The 21,517-nt window shown below is 39.4% G+C and overlaps 1 protein-coding gene across 3 annotated transcripts; it reads right to left on the bottom strand.

Annotated features, from left to right (window-relative positions):
• Window positions 1-67: 67 nt before the first annotated feature.
• Window positions 68-20,323, bottom strand: OGFRL1 (opioid growth factor receptor like 1). Of its 3 annotated transcripts, XM_040643613.1 has the most exons (8): window positions 20,081-20,323; window positions 15,882-15,968; window positions 15,652-15,733; window positions 12,218-12,296; window positions 12,055-12,121; window positions 11,804-11,949; window positions 7,155-7,850; window positions 68-1,196 (listed from the first exon to the last, which is right to left on the bottom strand). In XM_040643613.1, exons 1-7 carry the CDS (start codon window positions 20,321-20,323, stop codon window positions 7,184-7,186), a joined length of 1,371 nt encoding a protein of 456 aa, XP_040499547.1. In that variant the 3' UTR covers window positions 68-1,196; window positions 7,155-7,183. The 3 variants fall into 3 exon arrangements, with proteins under 3 accessions (XP_040499547.1, XP_040499546.1, XP_040499548.1); XM_040643612.1 differs by lacking the exon at window positions 68-1,196 and having other exon boundaries at window positions 4,220-7,850; XM_040643614.1 differs by lacking the exon at window positions 68-1,196 and having other exon boundaries at window positions 4,220-7,850; window positions 15,652-15,730.
• Between the last annotated feature and the right edge of the window lie 1,194 nt (window positions 20,324-21,517).

Genomic DNA, 21,517 nt, shown 5'->3' with positions numbered 1-21,517 from the left:
TCAGTGCAGCCAAGCCCCTCTTCATCTTCATCCACACTGTCCCATGATATCTAGAGCAACCTCTTCATTTTCACCTCACAACTGCATTTTTCTTAGTCAAAAATCTGACTTATTACAATGCTACTGTAACAGCGTTGTATGGTGACGGCTGGTAGCTACTCTTGTGGGCATGACATACAGAGAAACTGAATCACTAGTTTGTACACCTGAAACTAATGTGACCGTGTGTGTCAACTGTACTCTTATTAAAAAGACTTATTAAAAAGACCAGCCCTATTTAGTGAAGAAACATCGTCTCCATTAATCATTCACTTTCATTTATCTGTGTTCAATATACTTTTTAAACTTTGCATTAGAGAAAAGCAAAAAAAGAAATAATAAACATCCAGGTATTTACACATGCGATCTGCCCTCCAAAATCTTGCAACGAAAATAACTTCATATGCAAATAAGGTTTCGCCCTTCAAAATAAAATATTTATTTTACAAGATAAAAGGAAATAATGTTGATCTCACATGATAATCATAAAAATATGTCTAATCATAGAAAAACAGCAAGTCATTTGTTCCAGCTCTTCAAAAATATTTTAATCATGCAAAATCAATATAATGTACTCTAACATAATGCTAAAATGTTAAACCAAGATAAAGTGGCTTTTATTCATTTTACAGGATGTATATTTGGCAATAGTTTTTAAAAAATAATTACTCTAAAGGAACTCTAAATATATTATTTCAGAAACAATATTTTAAAATACAGCAGTCAGCAACAGAAACTATTGTTCTTTATACATTTTTGGCATAACACTGCCATACAATTACAGAATTATAAAATAAGTGTTTCATAGTACCATACAGATCCAGAAACTGGTTACAACTCCTACCACACACACATGGTATTTGTCCTAACAGACATGCACAGCATTCTGTAATTCATACTGCAGTAGAACAGAGAGCACAAAGACCCAGTAGCTGCAGGACAGTGAGAGCTTAGGTGGGAAGTAAAACATACATCTTGTTAAGAATCATACCCATTGGGGTGCCTGGGTGGCGCCGTCGTTAAGCGTCTGCCTTCAGCTCAGGGCGTGATCCCAGCGTTCTGGGATCGAGCCCCACATCAGGCTCCTCTGCTGGGAGCCTGCTTCTTCTTCTCCCACTAGTGCCCCCTGCTTGTGTTCCCTCTTTCTCTGTCTCTCTCTGTCAAATAAATAAATAAATAAATAAATAAATAAATAAATCTTTAAAAAAAAAAATCATACCCATTTTCCTGACATACTTAAAATACAAAGGACACAGTAGTTTCCAAAGGGAAATAGTTCCAGGACCCAGTTGGCCATCTATCTTCTTAGGTAATACTAATAAAAGGCCAATAGCTTATTTAGGGAAAGTGAGTAAATGGTCTTTTTACAAAAATGAAAAAAAAAATGCTTGTCAAAGAATAAGCTAATGCTTTGCTCTCATTCTTAATTGTAGCACTGCACAATTAATATGCTGTCAACTCTTTTATGGGAGAGAGTTACTTCATTTCTGGACAACCTTATTACTGAATCTTATCTCAGCCAGTCCCTCAGTTTAATTTCTTGTTAGTAAAACCACTATGTTGATACACACTGGCAAAGAAATTAAACTTGGTATCTGATCATTTGCCTACTTCTATCAGTCTACTGAAAGGTTTCAGTCTACTGTGGAGTAGGCAGAAGTCACGGTTCACACGAGAGGATTAATGCAATTCCGTCTGCACACCAATCCCTGATCTCCTCGGCACAAACAACATAGAGCTAATTCTGAAATCACATCCCTGCCATAAAGCTCTTATAAATCATTCCTCACCTGCTCCCAATAATCCTGTCACTTGTACAAACCCATCATTGGTTATATCTTTATTTCTGTAGTTAAGTTTCTTGTTACTGTTTCTAATCTGTTATTTCATTTGTGTTTTCCTTTTCTTCACCTGAAACTAAATCTATCAGCACTGAAAAAAACAATGCCCATTTGACCAATGAGTATAGAACTGGAACATTTCTTAGGACCAATATTATTATATAACTAATCTCTCTGTAATGTAAATGTAAGCTGTTCCGTAAACTCTGCTATAATTTAAAAATGTAAACTGTTCCATAAACTCTACTATAATTTAAAAATGAAAATATGATAAACTTCATAGCTTAAATATATTTCCATAAGGTTTCTGATTTTTTTAACAAGGTCTTTCAGCATAACAAGTAGGTATCAATGTCTTTTCCCTTTCAGTTCATTTTTAAAATATACTGAGTCATTTTATAAAAGCTTTTTAATATGTATCTATGAAAGAACAACCCAAAAGAATTTTTGATTGAAGAACTGGTGGGGTGGGTGGAAATGGTGTTTCAGTATTTCCCAAGATAGTTATAAAGATTCATCTACAATTTACATAGCAGGTGTCCAATTGCTCACAATTTCCTAAACAACTACAAAATAGTAGCAAATTATAACATATTTTGTGAAAATTGGTACCTATTAAAATTGTCTATGGAGTCCAAGGTAGTCCGCCTTCTTCAGAAGTCAGGGATAATGGGGCTCAATACCCTAGTGATTCCGAGGAAGCTCTGAGGACTCATTGTGCCTTTGGAGAGACTGGAACCCAGTGTTGGCTCCACTTTACCAAGATGCCCGCCCACCTGATTCTTAGTCCCCATTCTCGACTCTACTTCCAGGCAAAGTTTAAGCCATAAAACAAAGTACTTAATTGTATCCTCCATATGAAAACTTTAATTCAAGCAACAAACATATTAAGAAGTTATTTCCCACAAATAACTAAAACAGTAATTCTCAACAGATCAGGAAAAAAGCAGATGACAAAAAACATTCTCATCTAGGAAAAAAAGCAAAAACAGTGCTTTTTAAATGTTTCTAATAAGAAAATTGGTTTCAGAGTCCTCTGACCATCTACTGGAATTAAACTTTTAAATAATTCTCTAGCAGAATTCCATTTTCTGCATCCATCTGCAGCTAAGAAGAGGGTAAAATGCAGATAAATATTACTTGTAGTAACTGAGAAATGTTTAAATGAAAATCATAGCATGTAGCAAAATCAGGCAAGAGCATAAATGTACCAATGCAGTTAATCTTTCTTACCGTAAACACTTTTTGTCAAATACAACCCATTGCTGAACACTGTGGCAAGTGCACTTCCTTACGAACTAATACTATTGTCACAAAGGGAAAGTTCTCCAAAATGAAAAAAGCACCAACATAAATTCATTAAAATAACTGATATTCACGGTTTGGAAAGTTCCTTGTGGCAAGATTTTACAGCGGAGTAAAAATTTAAACTTCTGAATGAAAACCATTTACATTAGTTAAGGCACATCTGGACACCTCCAGGCATTCATATTTATAACTATATTATTATTAACTTCAGTAATAAGGGATTTCTAAAAACACAGCCTGTCCCTGAACACAATCTGCTGGGTGGGCTGGATAACTAGAACAGGGAAGGAGGCAGGGTAGTACTCACTGTCACCCTAGAGATTACCCACACAAATCTGTTCATGTCATAAACACTGTGGAATTCAAAGTTGAAAGAAGCCAATATATGTCACTCCTAACTTTCCAGATCCTACATTGACCCTGATTGACCCGTACTCTGATGACTACCTGTCATCATTCTCTACAACCACGGCTGCATTTGAAATGATTCTAGCAATTCTAACTCCAGCCTACCTTATATTTAACACATATACCCCAAAAGACAAAAGGGAAATTATCTAAGTGGGAAACAGATTAGAAATCTTCAAAACCACTCCTATAACAAAGGATCCCCACTCAGCCCAAATAGACATAAAAGACCCATAGATGAAGCTACATTCAGGTAAGATCGAGAATGTCCTTCTTTTCTCAGGTTAGAAAATAAAGCTTCTAGAAGAACCTCAATTATAGAAAGACAAAAAAACCTGGTTGATTAGTTACTCCATAGAGTATAAACTCAATCATAATTCTATTTTAAACTTGGAAAATTTAACTTTAAACCGTTAACCAAATAGTCTCTGTCAGTTCAACCAGTTTTTGACCACTTGATATGGAAGTTTACCTACTAAAATGGTCTTTTAAAGAAACTCAGAACACTGCACTGTTTTTCCTTTTCCACCAGATCATATTTTCACTCAGATTAAAGCATAAAAGCTAGAAGCAAAGTAGGTAATTCTATACAACAAAATATGAAACAGTAACAACGACAGGTGTTAAATGACATTTTCATATGTTTATATTTTTAATACTTAGCAAAAAAAATCTTAGAACTTCTCTAGTAACTCCTGAGTTGTACATTTTATTTTCTACTTGAAGCTGAAAAGAAGTAGTCTCAAAACCTAAATTCAAAATAAAACTATACAAAATAAATTTTGAACTGAGAACTAGACCTGATTTAGAGAACGCAGACACATTTTTCACTTTTATCATGATTTAGAGTTTCTTATGAGATTGAGCATGAAACTGTATAATGATACAATATTTTTAATGTTATAAACTTTTTCTCTACCGTACAGAAATATATCTTATAATTATATATCACTTTACAGTATTTCAAAATACTTTCACATATATTATCTCCTTAGAGATATGAAAGCACAAAATATTAGAAATGTACTAGACTAACCAAGCGATATAACATCTATTTGCCATGAAATGCAATTTAATATTTTATCAATAGCCAATGTTTATATCCTCGCAGTCCAAGGTACAGCAATAAAGTCTATATATTTGCAAAGATTCAATAATGTTTCTAGCTATTTGGCCATGCTTCACCGCATTTTTAAAACAGCTTTCTCAATAAATTTCTTGCAAGCATATGGTAGTTTTTAAAAATACAAAACATCAGAGTCAAACCCAGAGGGCTGTTTCATATCTGAGACCCACATAAATACATATCTATAGATCTTATTTAAAAAACTATTAATTGTACAAAGTATTCTTCATAGAAAAAAAATTCGACACTCATAATGTTTATCTGCAAAAGGAATGACATCCCCTCACTTGTTCTCCACTGAAGAATTCTCTCGTAAATTATTTGCAGATTAAATAGAGGAATCATACTATTACATATGAATATGGATCTTAAACACGACATCGTGGGAAAAGGCCACTGTTTTAAATGGGAGCCAGGTGGTTTTTCCCTTGAGACCAAATATTCTCAAATTAATTGGCACAATCTAATCAAACCCCTAATTAGGAATAATATTCTAAAAGTTAAATTCTTGAATGAAATGTTTTTACTCGTAAGGGCTCTGATATACTATAGTTTCCAAGTCATTCAGATTATATCCACTTATTTTAGTCTCTGTCCACTGTTTATTAATATTTTAATATCTGGTCACACATTTTTAATATTTTACACTTAGAAAGCAGTCTGAACACTTTATCATGTATTCAAAATTGGTGAGCTATTTTGAATTAATCATGTTCCTACATTTCAGCTCAATGTGACAACTACTCTTACCGTCTAACCCTGGAAAACTGTTTATTAGCGCTAGGGGACATTGCTACAAGCACCACATTACAGGGTCCATACAAAAAAGAAACTGAAATGCAAAAGCAGAATTGTTTTCCCGAATCTTTATGCTCCCTTCACAAAACAAAAGAAAGCAAAAATTGGGATATTACGGGAACCAAAAATGAGAAAACGCTCTATGTTAATTGGAGTAGGAGATACAACTTGGTTACTAATATTCATATTTAAAAAGTCAAGTTTGAGCAACTGTGATGCTTCGTGTAAACTTCGAAGCAATAAAGTATTTCTAAAGGCATACTGTTGATATAGTCTCTAGAAATCCTCTGCTGGAAATCCCCTGATCACAAAGGTAACAGAAGACGGTGTGATACGACTAACAAATAGGACATAGTAAAAATTCTTGGGGGGTTAAAGTGAATCTAAAAGCCCAAGAGATACACAAAAGCCAATTCTGCTCCAAATGAAAGTGAAATTTTTTTTCTATTAATTGCTTCAACTGTATTTGTATGTATGCTCTGAAGTTCTCACCACAGCGTTTCTGATTATTTTCTGATTTGTAATTAGTAATAGTAGCACAGGAAATAAAATTACTTGCTCTTAACCAGCATCAACACATTAAGCGCTTGCTAAGCCTGAGGATATGGAATTTCAAATCTATTCTCAATTTCAAGGTTTGACAAGTTAGAGATACATCAAATTGTTTTCTTTTTTAAAGATACTCTGGACTAAGCAATAATATTAATTTCATAGCCCACAGAACACTCAGACAGTCGAGGATTTAGGGACCACTGCCTTGTTGCCAGTATAAGAAGCATGCTGTTGAAAAATGAGTAATTTCTTCCCTTATTTTTTAATTCTTTAGTCATTTGCATTCAGAAACAAGCACCAAATTTATATGGAACAGCCTTATAAAAGCAAAATCCTTTTCTTGGGCTCTGCATCAAAATTTGTTCTTAAGCATTTAACAGAGAAAAACATTTTTATTATTTTAAAAAAGCAAATTCTTGATTATCATACAGTTGAAAGTGCCCCCTGTTCCATTTAAATTTCAGCACAGGGGATCACTTGAACGTTCCCTAGAAAAGCACATGTTGGCTGACAAAAATGGCAAATGAGGGCAAGTGCTGAGAGAGGGAAGGAGGAAAGGACAGTGGGGCCAAGAAATGGGCTGGGAGATTATAGCTCCCTGAGAACATAAATTTCATGTACCAGAATTTAAAAATAAGCATGCTGAGGTGTTGTAATGATGAGTCCAAATCACTTTCAGAACACATCTGAAACGACCAAATTTGTTTTTCCAGCTTAAAAAATAAATCCATAAATTGGGCAAAAAAGCATGGCAACAGAATGAAATTTATCCTCTTGACTGTAATCTCCCAAAGAATTTATTTGATATATCAAATACTACGTGATTATTTGCAGATGTATTGAAAGTCATTTAAAAGCTAATAATTATGTACAGAATTTGAAACATCACATCCTAAAAGCCTTACAGAACACATTCGTTTACTGGGTCTTGCTTAAAACTTCTTACTGAAGATTTAACTCATGGTCACCCAAAATAAAAAACCAACAACAAAACTTGACAACAGAAATCACAAACACAGATGGCTAAAATTTGCAATGTGACCTCTTCTTCCGGAGACCTTGTACAGTTCCTCCCCCCTTACCTACGCTGGGGTGGGGGTTCTCTGATACTTCACTGTAATTGTCCGTCTTCGTGGGAACCTGCAGTTCCAGGATCTTCACAGTCTTTGTTAGGGTTTTCACCTTCTTCCTCTTTTTCAGGAGGAGCTGCACCCTCCTTCCTCTCTGTGGGATTGGTGACTGGTTTTTCGGGCTCAGAATTGGAATTTTCGGCAGGAGCATCCTCTGTGGTTCCCGGCTTGGTAGCTTCACTGCTGGACTCCTCGGCGCTGGGCTTGTCTGTCTCCTCTGCAGCCCCTCCAGGTGCTGCTCTTTTTTCTTCGGCTGTTTTGCTATTTAAATGAACAGCTGAGGAGGAATTTTTGGAGTCCTTGGATTTTTTGTGCATAGAAGTTTGACTGATATGACCAGAGGTGGGAGGGGCAGGCATTTTCTGGGCTTTGCTTCCCTCTGACTGTTCTTTCCTCGGCGGCCCCCAGATAAAATTCTCTGAAGGCGTGTAATGTTTCTGGGCGAAACGTAGGAGCTTTCTCCTCTCTCTCCTGTCTCTAATTGTATAAACAAAATACTCCAGAGCACTCTGTTTAATATTGGGAATAGTATTTTCCACAAGAGCTTCATGAAGAATAAATTTTACAAGAGGAGATTTAAAACTTTCATATCCAAGCTCACCGAGGCTTTTAAGAATACGAGTGATTCGTAAATAGTTGTGCTGGGACCTGAAAGAGAGGATTGGATAAAATGTGGGGGGGAAATCAGGTGAAGGAAAGCAGGGGAAAGAAAAGTATTGGAAAAATATTTCCAACCAAATGACTTTACTGAAAGCCATATTAGACACCATTGGAAGAATAAACGAGAAGTTATTAAAACCTTATACAGCAATGTAATGCCAATCTACGTGAAATTCAAATATATAATATAAATTCCCCTTGTTGCTTTAGCTCTTCGTATTTGAAAAATATTTACATCTAAAATTGACTCCCACTCATGCTGAATTGTTGTTTAAGTGCTCTGAGGATGTGACTACTAGAGCAATTATTTGCAACACCACCAGCTATACTGTACCCACCACACGTAACTGGTACCAAGCACAAACGCAACATCAGCTATCAGCTGAAGGTATGACTTACAGTGTCAGCAAAATCCACCATTTTAGCCAGTTCATAAGGAAAGCATTAAAAACCATTCTACCTTGCTAGAACAATTGTAACAAAGGATGCAAAACTGACTCCTGTAGCAGAATATAGTTAGGAGCGTGGGCTTTGAAGTCACACCTGAGTTCACGCCATGGCTCAACCACCCACAGCTACGTGAGGTTACGGTATCTCTCTCTGACTCAGTATCCTCATCTGTAAAATAGGGGAAATGGCCCATATCTTACTGGAGTGCTAGAAGAATCAAATGAGTTGAGACATATGCAGGGCATGTAGAACTCAAAAAACATTAGATACTATTTAAAATTGATATTGTTATTGTTATTATTTAAATATGGTACTAAGGGCCACCTATACGTACCTATCCCAACTTAATCACCTAATTATCTTCCACCCATGGCCTCTCTCTCCTTTTTCCCAGAGAATTTTAAATTTTGCTTATAATGGCATGGACTCCAATGATGCCCTTTTCCCCAAATTACTTCTCTGTTCCCAAACTAAGGCCATTATCAGATGAAGGCTTTCCAAGCCTCTCTCTCACAATTCATAAAATACCTGCCCTGTGTCACTGGGCAATAGTTGCCTTATTACAAATACCTGGCCATATCCTCAAGGCTTCTTCAGCTGCGTGTATTAATCATGCATCATCAACAGCCCGGGTATTTATTGACCCTACAGTGACGCACAACCATAACCACCACTTACTTCTAACTTCCTAAAACCTATTTTATACACCAGACATTGAACTTTATACAAGCAAGGAATATACCTGCTTTGGTTTCTTGGAGTATTTCATTTACAAAGAGCTAGCAAATTATTTGGGGAAAGTGAAGAAGGATGTTGAACTATCTGAGGGACAGAAGGGGATGGTTCCACAGTTTTATATTTTAATAAGAAAGTTTGTCTGGACAAAAGGAAAACCTTAATGATTCAGGCTAGCCAAACCTTGGAAAAGACAAGTCCAGCAGTTTTATCATTCCCATTCTTCTGGATGTTTAGCATAAAAGTATTATCTCAATATTCAACTCTTTGAGGTCAAAGGGTAAAACATAGCAGACACGTTTTAGTCTTATGAATCTGTATTTTTTAATAGTTAGGAAGGAAGAGTCTTCTAAGACAGCATGAATTTGAATGAGGTTAAGACAATGTGCCATTAGCAGCAGAGTTGACTTAGGTTAGTATGGAGTTTCTAGTCTCCAAAAACTCAGTGATAAAATCCTTGAGCAACATCTGCTTCATAAATCTGAGAAAGAGATGTATGGAAAAGTGGGGGGAATATTTTTCTTTAAAAATCCCAAAGATGAGTTACATGATCCAACAAAATTTACTCTATTGCAACCAGGTCAGTTGCACATATCCAGTCTGAGATGTACGGCCAAGATGAAATTTCTGCACACATTTATCTGTATCTACACACGCTCTGATTTAAAATATTTACATAACAGTAGAAAAGGACAAAAACTTGGGTTGAAGAGAATGAAAATGAGGCTTATGGAACAGAAGTATACAAGAAAGAAACTGAGCGCTTCAGTAGGATTCGAAATAAATATGACAAAGACAAAATGGAAGAGAAGAGAGCAGCTAAAACCTCCTAATGTTGTAAGCATAGCAGATAAAAGAGAGAAGCTGCGCTTCCCGACTGCGGGTGGTAAACAGGACGGCAGGTGTCAGGAAGACCAGGTAGGTGAAGAGAGAACACACAAAAGGCAAGAGCAAGGAGGTGGCAAATACAAGTGAGAAGCAAATCCAGGCTCTAAAGTGTGGCCCCACAATCTAAGGTGATTACAAATAAAATCAGAAATACATCTGAGTGGTTGCTCTATATATTTGTACTCCCGTGTCTGAAAATACTTCACTTCTTTTAGTCATGGTCACTTGTTCACTGAACGTTACTTCATTTCACTTTCATTCAATACTTTTTTGTCTGCTGGGCTACTATAAATATATTGAGTTTCCTGCCTACTCTAAGAAACTCAAGATGTCACACAGATTAAAACACAAATAAAAGCTCTGTGCAATACCCAGGGAAAGGAAAAGGAGAGACAGTGCGCGGTGGAAAGAAAAGGATCTGAATGGGGCGAGGGAATGCGACGGTTACTTCAGGCTCCCTTCCCCTGACCCAAGCCAGGAGATCATTTTAACTAAAACCTTCAGAAGGGTTCTATTGCCAACTATCGGATAGAGCAACTGAAAATAAAACCCCAAGGAGGATTTAACCTGGCAAACGTCTTTTGTTCATTGTTTGTTCAACAAACATTTACTAAACAAGATTGCTAGTCCAAGCAGAAACAAGAAGCTGGGATGGCGATTCCCTACAATGATAGTCGTGCTGCTGTCTTTCACGTCAGTGGGCTACTTGCGTATAGCTTTCGTTGACAGTATGACAGGAGGGTTTAGAAACTGTCCAGAGACAGCCGCCCAGATTGCTCAGGCAGCGGCGTATATGCTTCTGCGGTAAGTGTCCTTTATAAATCAAATTTAACTTGAGTTATGAGTTAATGGGTCTTCTAATCAGGATCATAAAGCTTTATGCCCATATCTTCGGTGTTTTAGTACAAGCTACCATTTTAATAGTGTTGACTATGACTAATAAAGTAAAAAGAAGTCTTAAGGCTTAAACATTAATACTTATACTCATTTTAGCAAACCAAGATGAAAGTTCTAGAAAAACACCAAAAAATTCAGTTAATTGATGCTCAAAACTGTTGGGCAAAGAAAAATTTCTTAGGTTACTTTGTTTTTTCTTGGTACTTGCCCAACTCAGCTAATTATAATGTGCTAAAAAAAAAAAATGCTTTAAAGCTGTTGGTTTAATGGTCCAGCATTCATAAGTCACCCCATAATTAAAAAGAAAAAAAAATCAGTTTGCATACAAAGAAAATAATAAGAAAAATAAACTTTGGGTGTAAGTATTAATGAAAGTTATAAATATCCAGGCAAAAGAATACAGCAAATCAATTCCAAAGAAGCCAAGTTAAAAATTTTCTTCACAGGTTGTAGGATTTAGTAAGCAAAAGTGGGCTTTTGTTCTTTACCAAAATACTGAAGATTCTAATTTTCCCTCTTTTTTAGCAATGTATAGGCACAAGCTCAGCCTTATAAAATGACTTTTATATGTCATAGGCCTAGTTTATGGATGTAATCTAAGAAGGTACCATGCTCAATGACAGACTGTGCACAAGAAGGTCACAACCTAGCAGAGGGGATGTGGAAACCTGTGTACAAGAAAGAAGCATAAATGCCAAGAACCGCGTATAAAGAGGGGCCTGGGCAGTAGAGAGGTTTCAGGAAGAAAGAGCTCTGAAGCGGAATGGCCTTATTCCTACCAGCAATTTCATCCATTTCTTGTTGTTTTGTTATACTTTAGAACACAGAACAACGGATAAAATGCATTTCAGACTAGCTTTTGAATTCAAATTCCGGGGCCCATCTATTAGTTGTTCCTATGTTCCACAGAGAATTCCAACCAAGAAAAAATAACATGCTGGCCCCAATGCACCGGCAGGGGCTTTACTTACTCATTCAGATGCTGAAACCTTTCCTGCCAGTTAACGGCCCGAGCGACATTTCCAGTTTTATCAACCAGTTTTATTCCAAAAAATTCTAACATCATCTTATAAGCCAGGAGGAATCTTTTAATTGCTTCTTTTGTTTTTTTGAACTCCTAAGGGGGGGAAAAAGTTAGCTGAAATGATTCAGTAGTTACTAGGACAATAAAATAGCAATATTATTTGGCCATCTCCTATAAAATGAAATGAGCTTGCATTACCTCAATTTCATATGTAGTTAATTCTTTAGCATAAAAGTTCAAGCCTTGTTCTCTCAGGGGGAAAAGCCTATTTTTTAGAAAAATAATATTGTTATATTAATGTTATCTGGAAAACACACACGATTAAATACGACATGGTTCAAGATACAGAAATGTAACTGACCATTGAATGTAAGTGTGGTTGTGCTCCAGCTTTTCATAATCTCCTTTCCACTTATTTAGAACTTCTTCAATGTAAACACCTAGGTAGTAAATATTTAGAAAATGAGCCAGACATTTAAGACACTGTTGAAGGCATTGTAACATGTAACCACTTAATCTTTATAGTAAAACCTCTGAAATTTACTAATAGCACCTAAAAATTATACCAAGAAGAATACCCTATGCCATATGCTCAGTTATGTAACAGGCCTAATTTTTCAAAACTCAATGGCACCTCAAATCACAGAGAGTTCTACCAGACAGTGTTACTCTAAAGCAGAAGCTGACAAACTATGCCATTTGTTTTATAAATAAAGTTTTATTGGAACACAGCCATGCAACTTCATTAGTTATTTTACACTACCACAGTAGAGTTGAGTAGTTGCAACAGAGACTACATGGCCCACATAGCTGAAAATATTTACTATCCGGCCCTCGACAGAAAAGTTTGCCAAGCCCTGCTCTAGATGGTCCTACGTTCTTTAAATACAAGGTGGGATCAAAATGAAATGTAGCCCAGGGAAAAAAAAGGAATAAAAGAAAGGTGAGAGAAGAGAAAGAGAGGGAGAAAAGCATGAAAAAGGAGATGGAAAGGGAAGAAGGAAAAATGGAAGAAAAAGGATCCGTATTACCCACAGTATACATCGTCCAGCTTAATCTTCACAAAACTCTCCCAAACCAGTGCTACCATCCCCATTTTACTAATGAGGACATTGTACGATTTGTTCAAAGTCACGCACTAACAAAAGAATAAAGCTAGGAGTAGAACACAGGTCTTTCTGGTTCCAAAAACTAAGGCCTCTTCACCACATCCTACTGTCTCCCCGTAAGAACTTAGTATAGTTGACCTTTGAACATGAGTTTGAACTTTTTTATAAGAATACAGTACGTAATGACTATCACATGCAAAATATGCGTTCATCAACTATTTATGCCATTAGTAAATCTTCCAGTCAACAGGAGACTATTAGCAATTAAGTTTTGGGTAAGTCAAAAGTTACACACGGATTTCTGACTGCACGGGGTTAGCGCCCGTTACCCCTACACTGTTCCAGGGCCAACTATAGAACAAAACCCTCCTGCTTCTCTAATACTGTCTCGGTCCCCACAATTGACTATGTGGCCATTTAGTCGATTTTATAGAAAAAAACACAACAACATAATTCATCTCATTCTTGTTTTCATCAGAGATCACCAGTTTGTAGAAGTCTACTCTTGGAAGGCTAAGTAAAAAGTTGTTTGTGATCATACCGCTGGCTTTATCAGCATTTTAAAACCATTTACTCCATAATTTCCCTTCCAACTATCCCTCCTCCTGCTTAATAATTACAATACATCATTGCAGGCTTATGCTTATTGGCAAGTGTATGTTGGGGGGGGGGATGGTGTATGTGTACATGTACATATGCTGGGGAGGAAACTGGATGAGTTTATGTAATTTATATAATAAACTAAAATAACATTTTATGTGACCTTAGATAAAACTCCTGACCCCTACACCAACCGTGTAAGATTTCAAAATAAATTTTGTGGTAAAGATTACAAAAAAATTAATGCAGTGCTTAAAGTTATTACTTTAAATTACTACCTCAAAAATAAATTCACAACTACCCCATCCCCCCACCCCCTCCCTTCTGAAACCCTCAGTTTGTTTCCTGGAGTCCATAGTCTCTCAACACTACACCAAAAACTAATGATGTACCATATGGTAGCTAACTGAACATAATATAAATTAACTAATTAATTAATTAATTAATTCACTACTAGAAATACTAAAATAGGGGTGCCTGGGTGGCTCAGTCCATTAAGCATCTGCCTCCAGCTCAGATCATGATCCCAGGATCCTGGGATTGAGCCCCACGTTGTCGGGCTCCCTGCTCAGGGGGAAGCCTGCTTCTCCTTCTCCCTCTAACCCTCACTTGTGCTTGGTCTCTCTCTCTAGTGCTCTCTCACTCTCAAATAAATAAATAAAATCTTTTTAAAAAAAGGAAATATAAAAATAATTCAGTTAAATACTGTCATGTCCAACGTTTTTAATATTTGAAGGCATTCCTTTAGGTAAATTTTATTAAATTCAAGTCAGAGTCAAATTAACAATCTATCATTGCATTTCTTCAAAAGGTTTTCTTGTCCCAGGTCCTAAAAAACCAATAATTTAATTAGTATTATTTCAATTAGTAAATAAAGCAGTGTGTTTCTATCACTAGTAAATACAGCAGAGCATTTTTACCCAGAGGTTTCCTCCTAAATCAGAGCAGACTTTTGGGACACCAGAAATTAATTAAAGACAAGTGGATCTGGCCATTGCAACAATGTTCTTAAATCCTAACTCCCAACTGTTACATCTCTCAGTGCACAGTACAGGAACTCCTCCTCTCAGCCTTCAGATAGCCTTCCTCCAGTTAGTTCACCAAAGAATGTAGTCCTGCTACTTGGAAAGCTTTGCAATCTATGACCCTCATTCCCGACTCACATGGCTGTGAATTTGGCTCAGCTTCCACTAAGAGCAAAGAGCAGAAGCCAGGGCCATCTGGTCACCTCACAGAGATAAGGGCGAGAAGGAGAGAAGCCAACTTTGCTGGTTTGACCTGGATAAAATTAGGATGCCCGCCATGAACCACAGCACGGTGCCTCAGTGAAATATGCGTATTACCATAGTGAACGCATCCTCTCCCTATAGGGGGAGAATCTTAGAAAATCCTGCCAGGGCAATTTTACAGTTCTGAAGGAGGAGGCAGTTTATTTGGCAAAGTTGAATGGAGATCTACTCTCTCCGGAGTTCTCTTCCCAGGATATCGGAACACTGGACTGGGACTGGTGAAGCTCCCTGACCCCTGACTCTGAAAATCAACAGGAAAGATAATTCTCATATAAACATTACTTTTCAATTATATCCTAAATAATTTGGGGGTATGGTGTGGTGGGAAAAGAATATCGAACTCTGGATCCTAGACCCAACCCTACAATCAAGTGATCAGACAAGTCAGTCATTCAAGCTTTAAGACCCAGTGACCTCATCTTTAAAATGAGGAAGATTAATTTGATTTCCTCTAATGTTTCCTAGTAATATAATATTCTGTGATTCTATAAATTTATAAATCTCATCTCTTTGCCTCTCATAGAAGTGGCCCCCACTCTCCTTCAGATAATAGCTACCATGAACAAGCGGTGGGAAGGTATTGCTAATCTAGTTATTCCTCCAGAATTTGCCAAGTGGATGTTCACAAGTCTAGAGTCTGAAACTTTGGGGATACATCAGACTAGACCACATAGCAAAGTAAAGCCAGTCGATGAACAAATGCATTAAGAAGGTACTGACCACAGAACAAACAAAGAACAACTAGGTGTATGTTATTATTTAAAGTTTGCTTTTTACCAGGACAGCAGATTACTCACCATCTGGCTTAAATGGAATTTTATTCTTATAAAACCGAAGATTGCTCAAGTCATTTTGATATCGAATATCTTTGAAGTTCTGCTAAAGGAAAAAAATAAATCAATCTCCAGCATATGGACACATAAAAAAAGGCACAAGGACCCTTCTCGCATGTTTGCTTACTAGCACCACAAAATAAGAAAAAACAGGAAATATTTTACATTTTAGAAAAAACGTTCTATGCTCTTACTGGGTACTGATGTCGATATTTGTACAGATCCCTTGCAGCATAAAAGCTTCTCTTTGGTTTGGCAGTTGCTTCGGTGGACTCACCACCCTAAAATAAAAAATGAAATTCCATTTACATGGTGAAGTAAGATAATCTCACTGAGAAATCTCCAGAACATTTAAAATAATGAACATCCATAAGGAAAGCCTGAAAAGTATCAAGCTGTTCAGAATAATGACAATATTAGAAATTTTCTTTTAATAAGGCTTCCTAGTAGCATTTATTGGCATTCTTTTTGCCTGATTTGAACCCAATAACATTTGTCCTAAGGTGTTTTACTGAATAAAACCAAGAGCCTATAGAGGCCAAATGTTCTAGATCAATATTCAGCAGAAATAGAACTCAAAATGAATTTAAGACATTTACTTTGCCAGAGGTCACACAAGTGATTCTATGACAAAATTTATTTTAGAATACATAATACAAAAAAATTGTTAAGATAAGAAGTCAATCCTACAAAGAAAACTGTCATTAACTTTGCAACATTTAGCTGTACTTAGAAGGAAAATAAAACTTATGAAAAGAGGATTTTTAAAACAAACTAAATAGCTTTCTAAACTCCATCCTTTGTAGCACCATAACAAGTACACAAAAGCATGAATAATCTGTGAATCCAGTAATAACACAAGGTGACATAAATCAGCAAATTCAAAATACGTATATACAAAGTAGCAAAAGCTCTCAAATGAAATGAACTTCAGATTGTAGTAACTTATATGCGGTAGTTTATTCATACTACTTAAATTCTAAAAATTCTCACCACCATGAATAATTTTTAAAATGTAAGATATGGGTCAATGTAATCAGTTTCAATTCTCTAACTATATGTACTGTTAGAATGTGTAAGGAAGTACTTTGTGTCCCGCGTCATGCAGAAGGACAATAAGACAGATGACGATGATGAAACAGAAGACAAAGTTTAGGTCTGAATATTCATTAAGAGCTTCACCACCCTCCCGATCCCTTTCTCATCATCCTCCACCCCCATCTGTGTTGACAGATCAGCATCCTCCAAGCAATTTTCGCACATTTTTGAAGTGGTGTGATTCTCACTATTACTACAAGGATAGAGATACTTACTTTAACACCAAATTCTCTGATGTTTAACATTAGCTACTCTGTCATGTTACATAAGCAAGGAAAAGCTTAAATTCTGGTCCTTGCCACACGTTTCAAAATAGCTCTGCCTAGCAAGTTTCTGAATCTATTTAGCCTGAGCTACAACCAAATGAATCATCATCCTACATTTGTATAGAAAGCACTTTTCCATTTACAAAGCACTTACATGTATATTATTTCATCTGATTTTTATGACATACCGGGATGGCAGTTCTTAGTGTTTCCATCTTAGAAACAAGGTAACCCAGGCTCAGAGAAGTTGAACAAGGCCTGGAGCTTGGTGACAGCACAGGAACTGGAATCCCAGGCTTGAGGCTGCAAGTCCAACTAATTAGCCACGAATGCATTTCAGCTCCAGTGAAGGAGCATGATAGGAACCGTGGCGAACTGTCAACAGCCCAAGATTTGGGTTGTCTTAACTCTGCTACTTATTTGTGAGGCCTTAAGCCAACCACTTAACTGAATCTTAGTTTTACCTTCTGTGAAACAATATAATGACTCATGCCCTACCTATTTCCCAAGATTATCATGAGAATAACTGCATCCTCCAACCTCTAACTGTACCAACCTGCGAGCATCTGACCTTGTTTCTCTAACTTCTGCTCCTTTTGGAATTTCTATCCTGTCTCCTTTCACCTGCTCAGCTAAGGATTTTGTTCCTTAATATGTTGTTCCTATTTCCTGCATCATCAAAATTTCTCTCTTTCTAGAACATTCCCCTTGGCAGACAAACATAGTATCTACACAACCTTCCTTGGCCCAAATCCCCCCTCAAATGCAGATCCATAGCTCTGCTCCCTATTATAGTAAAATATCACCAAAGAACTGTGCATACCTAACCCTGTCTTCTCTTCCTCTTCTCCCATGACGTGCCACAATCAGGCTTTCATCCTTGGCATTCCATCTAAATGGCTCTTTCAGTGTCACCAACAAATCTCCATTTTCACCAAACCATGTCTCAAGGCTCAACTCAGGCAACTTCCCAGCAGTACTGGGCCAGTTAAATGTCTCCCTCCTTCCTGAAATACTGTCAGGTGCCATAACTCTCCTGGTTTCTCCCTATTTCATTGGTTTCCCCTTGTCCGTCTTCTCTTTGGCTCCTCCTCCTATTCATATGTTCTAAATTGAGGAGTGTCCAGGGTTTAGTTCTTATTCCTCATCACTCCTTAATGGCCACGTATCTCCCACAACTTTGTACACCACCATTCTTATAAGCTGATGACTGCAGCCCTGGAAGGCTTCATCCATAGATACGTTAAGAATTCCACTTGGATGTCTAATAGGATATAAAATTCAAGAAAATTCTTGATTTAACCTCTGATGATGCTTTTTCCCCAGACTTGCCCATCTTACTTAAAGGCGCCATCATTGGTCAAATATTCACTTGAACTAGGAATAAGGGCAACGAAGGAGGTGAGTAGTCGCCACACTGGGATATGTTCTAGAGGTAGTTCTAGCAGTACTTGCAAATGACTATGGGGAGAGGCAACAAATGATAGTCAAAAAGCAACATTAAAAAGGAGATTTTTTAAAGAAGTTAAATGGTGACACTAACAAGAAAAATAAATCACTGAAGGGGAAAAGGGATGGCTGCTGTGGTCCACCATTTTCTGGGGTCACAAGTAATTGACTGAAACATTAATTATCAAATTGTTTTATATAGATGGACCTACTTAGATGGATTGAATCTAAGCTGGTGTTTTTTGATATCCCAAGATTCTTTGAGAAGGCTACTTAATTGGGAAACAAGAGAAAGGGGAAAACTGGCATACAGTCTCTAATACTTTTTTGGGGGAGGGGGGTTGAATTCGCAATGCAAAATGACCCATCCACAAATCAGAACACAAGGAGCAGAGAGAGAGTCACAATTCCAACAGGTTAAAGGTTCTACATTGGTTACAGACATACTTGGGTTTGCATCATTCATTGTCTCCCTGGATGTTCTTGGGCAAACTTTTCATATTCTCTAAACCTCAGTTTTGTCTAAAATGGGGACGAAAAACAGCAATTCCCACCCAACCCCCCAACCCCTGAAATTGCAGGCGATTGAAATAACATGTTCAGCATAGAGCCTGCACGAGGACTTCGCTTTCTCCTGACCTACACAGAGGTGATCATCCAGATTTATGAGGCAGCTTTAGCTGTAATATTTAGGTGGTGACTCCTCTACTCCAGCCAAACACCCGTGGGCATATTTGACTTTGGGCTCCATTTTTTTTCTCCTCACTCTCATTCCTCCACAGCTGAGAAAGAGGAGGGCCTAATGCAGAACCACAAACCTTAAATACCTCCAGACGCGCACTTCTTTAGAGGGCTGGCTGTACAGTTCCTCCTTTTCAAAGTTGTCTGAATTATTTGCAGTAAGTCAGAGGTTAAAAGGATATTTCTCTCTTTACTAACCTCTCCTCCAAATTGAATTAGGCAAATGATTTAAGCACAGTTGGATCAACAAGTCTCTGGATGATACAAGAGTTTTGAAGAGTGCCCTGAACTCAGTTGAAAGGCCTTACTTAGGGTAAGAATTGTGGCGTTTTAACTCCGGTTGGGGACCTTCCACAGTACTTTTAATGGCTGTAGACCCCACTGTAGGGGAGAGTGCTCGCTACTCCTTAGGGGCAGTCCCTCCTTATTCTGGGTAATTTTTACCAATAACACGCACTAGACCAGTTTTCACCATCCTCTATTTTTAGACAGGTTCCTCCCACCCCACCTTCGCAGCACCCAGCTGCGCTGCAGAGGCAAAGAAAACACCCATTCAAGTTGGATTCTGCCTTGAGGGACTTCCTTGTCGTGCCCGCGGTCAGGCCCCAGGCCGGCAGGGGACGGCTCCGGCGCTCGCGGCCACGACAGGCCCCCGGGTCCGCGGGGCTGCGGGACGGCCGCCGGCGCGGAGGGGTCTGGCCGCAGAGGACCAGCAGCCCCCGGCGCCCCTGCCCCTGTGCGCGGGGGTCGCTCGGCGCTTGCTCCTATCCCCGGCGACGTCCTTCCTCAAGGGGCAGGGGCGCCCTGGCCCGGCCCGAGGCCACCGCGGGGCCGCGTACCTGCTCGGCGCCCGCCGCCTCGGCGTCTTCGTCCGGCGCGGGGCTGGCGCGGGGCCGCCCGCCGACTCGCTCCGGGGGCTGCGCAGGCTGCTCGGGCTCCGGCCCCGGGCCCTCGCCGCCGTCGCCGGCCGACCCCGGCTCCTCGGGCTCGGGCTCGGGCTCCGAGTCCGTCTGCCAGGTGGAGTCGCAGTCCTCCACGGTGGTGGGCTCGCGGAAGCTGACCCCGCCGAGCAGGTTGCCCATTGAAGAAGCGGCGGCGGGCGCGGGGCTGCGGGGCTGCGGGGCTGCGGGGCGCGGGACGGGGCGCTGGGCGCGGGCTGCGGCAGGCACGCTAGGGCCGGGGCATGGCCTCGGTGAGGGCGCTGGGCGGCAGCCTCGGCCCGCCCGCCGCCGCACTGCCTCAGCGCGGCGAGCGGCAGACAGGCACACTCGCGGGGAGGAGCCGGCAGCCCCGGGACCGCCGCCGCCAACGCTTGAACCCGCCCATCTGGTTCCTTCTCCTCCCCACCCGCGGGAGCCGGCGCCGGCCGGGAGACCCGAGGAGCAAACTGCCGTCGCTCCCCGCACCCGCGGCCTCCCAGCCGCCGGCCCGGCCCCAGGCACACACCCCACTGCCCCCTTTCCACCCCGGAAGGCCTGCCTTCGCTGGGCCTTTGACGTCTCCCGGGGAGGATGGGGGTCTGCTGTTCACCCGCCCCTCTCCACCCCTACCCGGGGCAGGACAACCAGCTTGGGGCTCCTCCCAGCTGAGCGGGAAGAGTGGTCCCGCCCAGCTCTGGGAGAAGCGGGCTGGGGTGGACGTGATGTCGAAGATGGTGTCACAGTCAGCAGGCGAGTCCTGTCCACACCTCCTCGTCCTCTCCCGGCTGATCCTGGAGAAAGATAAATGAGCCACAGCAGAAGAAGACAAAAGCTAATGGTGACAGGGCACCACATCAACAGAAAATTCCAGCTACCACGACTGTCTGTATTTAGGGCAGTCACCTAGAGTCCCCATGGACTAGAGTCAAAGCTATCTGTCACCTCATGTAATGAGCAAATATCTCTTGAAACAAAAGGAGCAATAACAGCTAGACTTCCCCATTGATCTGTGGATTCTTTTACCATCACCCACTCCAAATCCATGCCCTGAGTAGAATAAAACCTCAGAATCGTAGGCCTCTTGGTCTATTCTGGAAATGAAAGGAGGAGGGAAAATGCCTTATAGAAATATCCTAAAGATAAAATAGCATGATCAAATAAGTAGCCCAGGGCAAAGTGGTCATGGTAAACTTTGTGTTATGGCCTTTTAACTGGAAGGAAAGCCTCTTGAAAGGAATCATGTCTGTATACATGCCAGAACTTGGTAGGTACTCAGTAAACATTTGTTAAATGTGAACTGAGAAAATAGGTTGGATATATAAGATTATATCTTATAAATTGATGTACTTGAAATAT

Source organism: Ursus maritimus, unplaced genomic scaffold (assembly GCF_017311325.1).
Source record: "Ursus maritimus isolate PB19 unplaced genomic scaffold, ASM1731132v1 scaffold_29, whole genome shotgun sequence".
NCBI lineage: Eukaryota > Metazoa > Chordata > Mammalia > Carnivora > Ursidae > Ursus > Ursus maritimus.
Note: the sequence above shows the minus strand (reverse complement) of the source record. Positions and strands in the feature narration are given on the sequence as shown.